General features: G+C 27.4%; 1 protein-coding gene across 1 annotated transcript in view; it reads right to left on the reverse strand.

The window, feature by feature from the left end:
- The window catches only part of LOAG_18100 (hypothetical protein), a gene marked incomplete at both ends in the record, with an annotated part of 11,970 nt that overhangs the window by 2,602 nt on the left and 8,148 nt on the right, over positions 1 to 1,220 (reverse strand). The window contains 3 exons of the mRNA XM_020450768.1: positions 43 to 197; positions 426 to 529; positions 796 to 991. Coding sequence (XP_020305514.1) covers positions 43 to 197; positions 426 to 529; positions 796 to 991 — 455 coding nt within the window. The remainder of the gene's footprint in view (positions 1 to 42; positions 198 to 425; positions 530 to 795; positions 992 to 1,220) is intronic.

Here is a 1,220-nt window from a genome sequence, read left to right on the forward strand (position 1 = left end):
TTATCAGTCATGTTAATATCCTTATCAATTATCACTACTTACTTTGGCAAGAAAAGGAATAAATGAATGTAAGTGATAAATGAAGTGAGTAATAATATCTTGAAGACATGCATCATCACAAGTAAACCAGTTAATAGTAATGGCAAAAATGTCACAACTGGCACAAAACATGCCAAGGTTATCGGCAATAAACATGACTGCAAATATTCCTTCCATTAGATTCAATAAAAACTTTTATTTTAATTTGTGAATTCTTTTGATAAATTTGAATGGATTATATTTTACAGTTATTTAATCATTCTTTCTTCATTTTACTTGAAAATTTCAAATTTTCTTCTAATTTGAATAGTTATAATTTTTAATTTTTAAATAAAATGAAAATATAATAATAATAAAAAACAAAAGACAAAAATTATCACGTAAACCTGGAAAGAATAGCGTACTCGTTGTTCGCCAGTTTTTTGCCCTTTTCCAGCAGTTGCAAAATTATAACAGAAATAGGAAACAACTGTAGTTGTTAAAGCATTTCCTAAATTTTAGCTTGTGATTGATTACAAAGGTAAGTAGCAAAATGATAAGAATAATATATTCCATTAATAATATCAATTAAAAGATGCCATAATTATAAGAACTCTGGTATGCTAATCCAGCAATTCTGGGTCAACAATCAGCAAGCCTTTAATTTCAAACCAAAACGTTTGAATAGTTCTAATTATTTCAAATATTTAATTAATAAGTTTAAAATTATTAAAATTTGAATTTAGTTTTATCAAAAATTCAACAGAAAAAAGAAACCAGCCAAAGCCATATATAAAGTGATAGCATTAATGGGAATCATCCAATAATTTGCAAAACCAATGACACCAACAATGACAGATAGATTAGATAATAATACCATCACGGTTAGGGATGGTATCCCGAAAAGGAATAGTGATAAGGTACAAACACAGCACAGAAGTAAGCTGAATGCTATGATTACTGTGGATATCACCTAAAATGGTTATTAAATTCTCGCATAATATCTTGGATCAAATACGTATTGTGATACCGCGATACTACCGTCCAACCATCTATTCTCTAATACCGTAATACTGGTGTTATCTATTTACCCTTTTATACCATAATACCATAATACTACTGCTATTTGTTCATCTGTCCTCCCATGCTATATATATATATATATATATATATATATATATATATATATATATATATATATA

This window comes from Loa loa (assembly GCF_000183805.2).
Source record: "Loa loa unplaced genomic scaffold supercont3.195, whole genome shotgun sequence".
NCBI lineage: Eukaryota > Metazoa > Nematoda > Chromadorea > Rhabditida > Onchocercidae > Loa > Loa loa.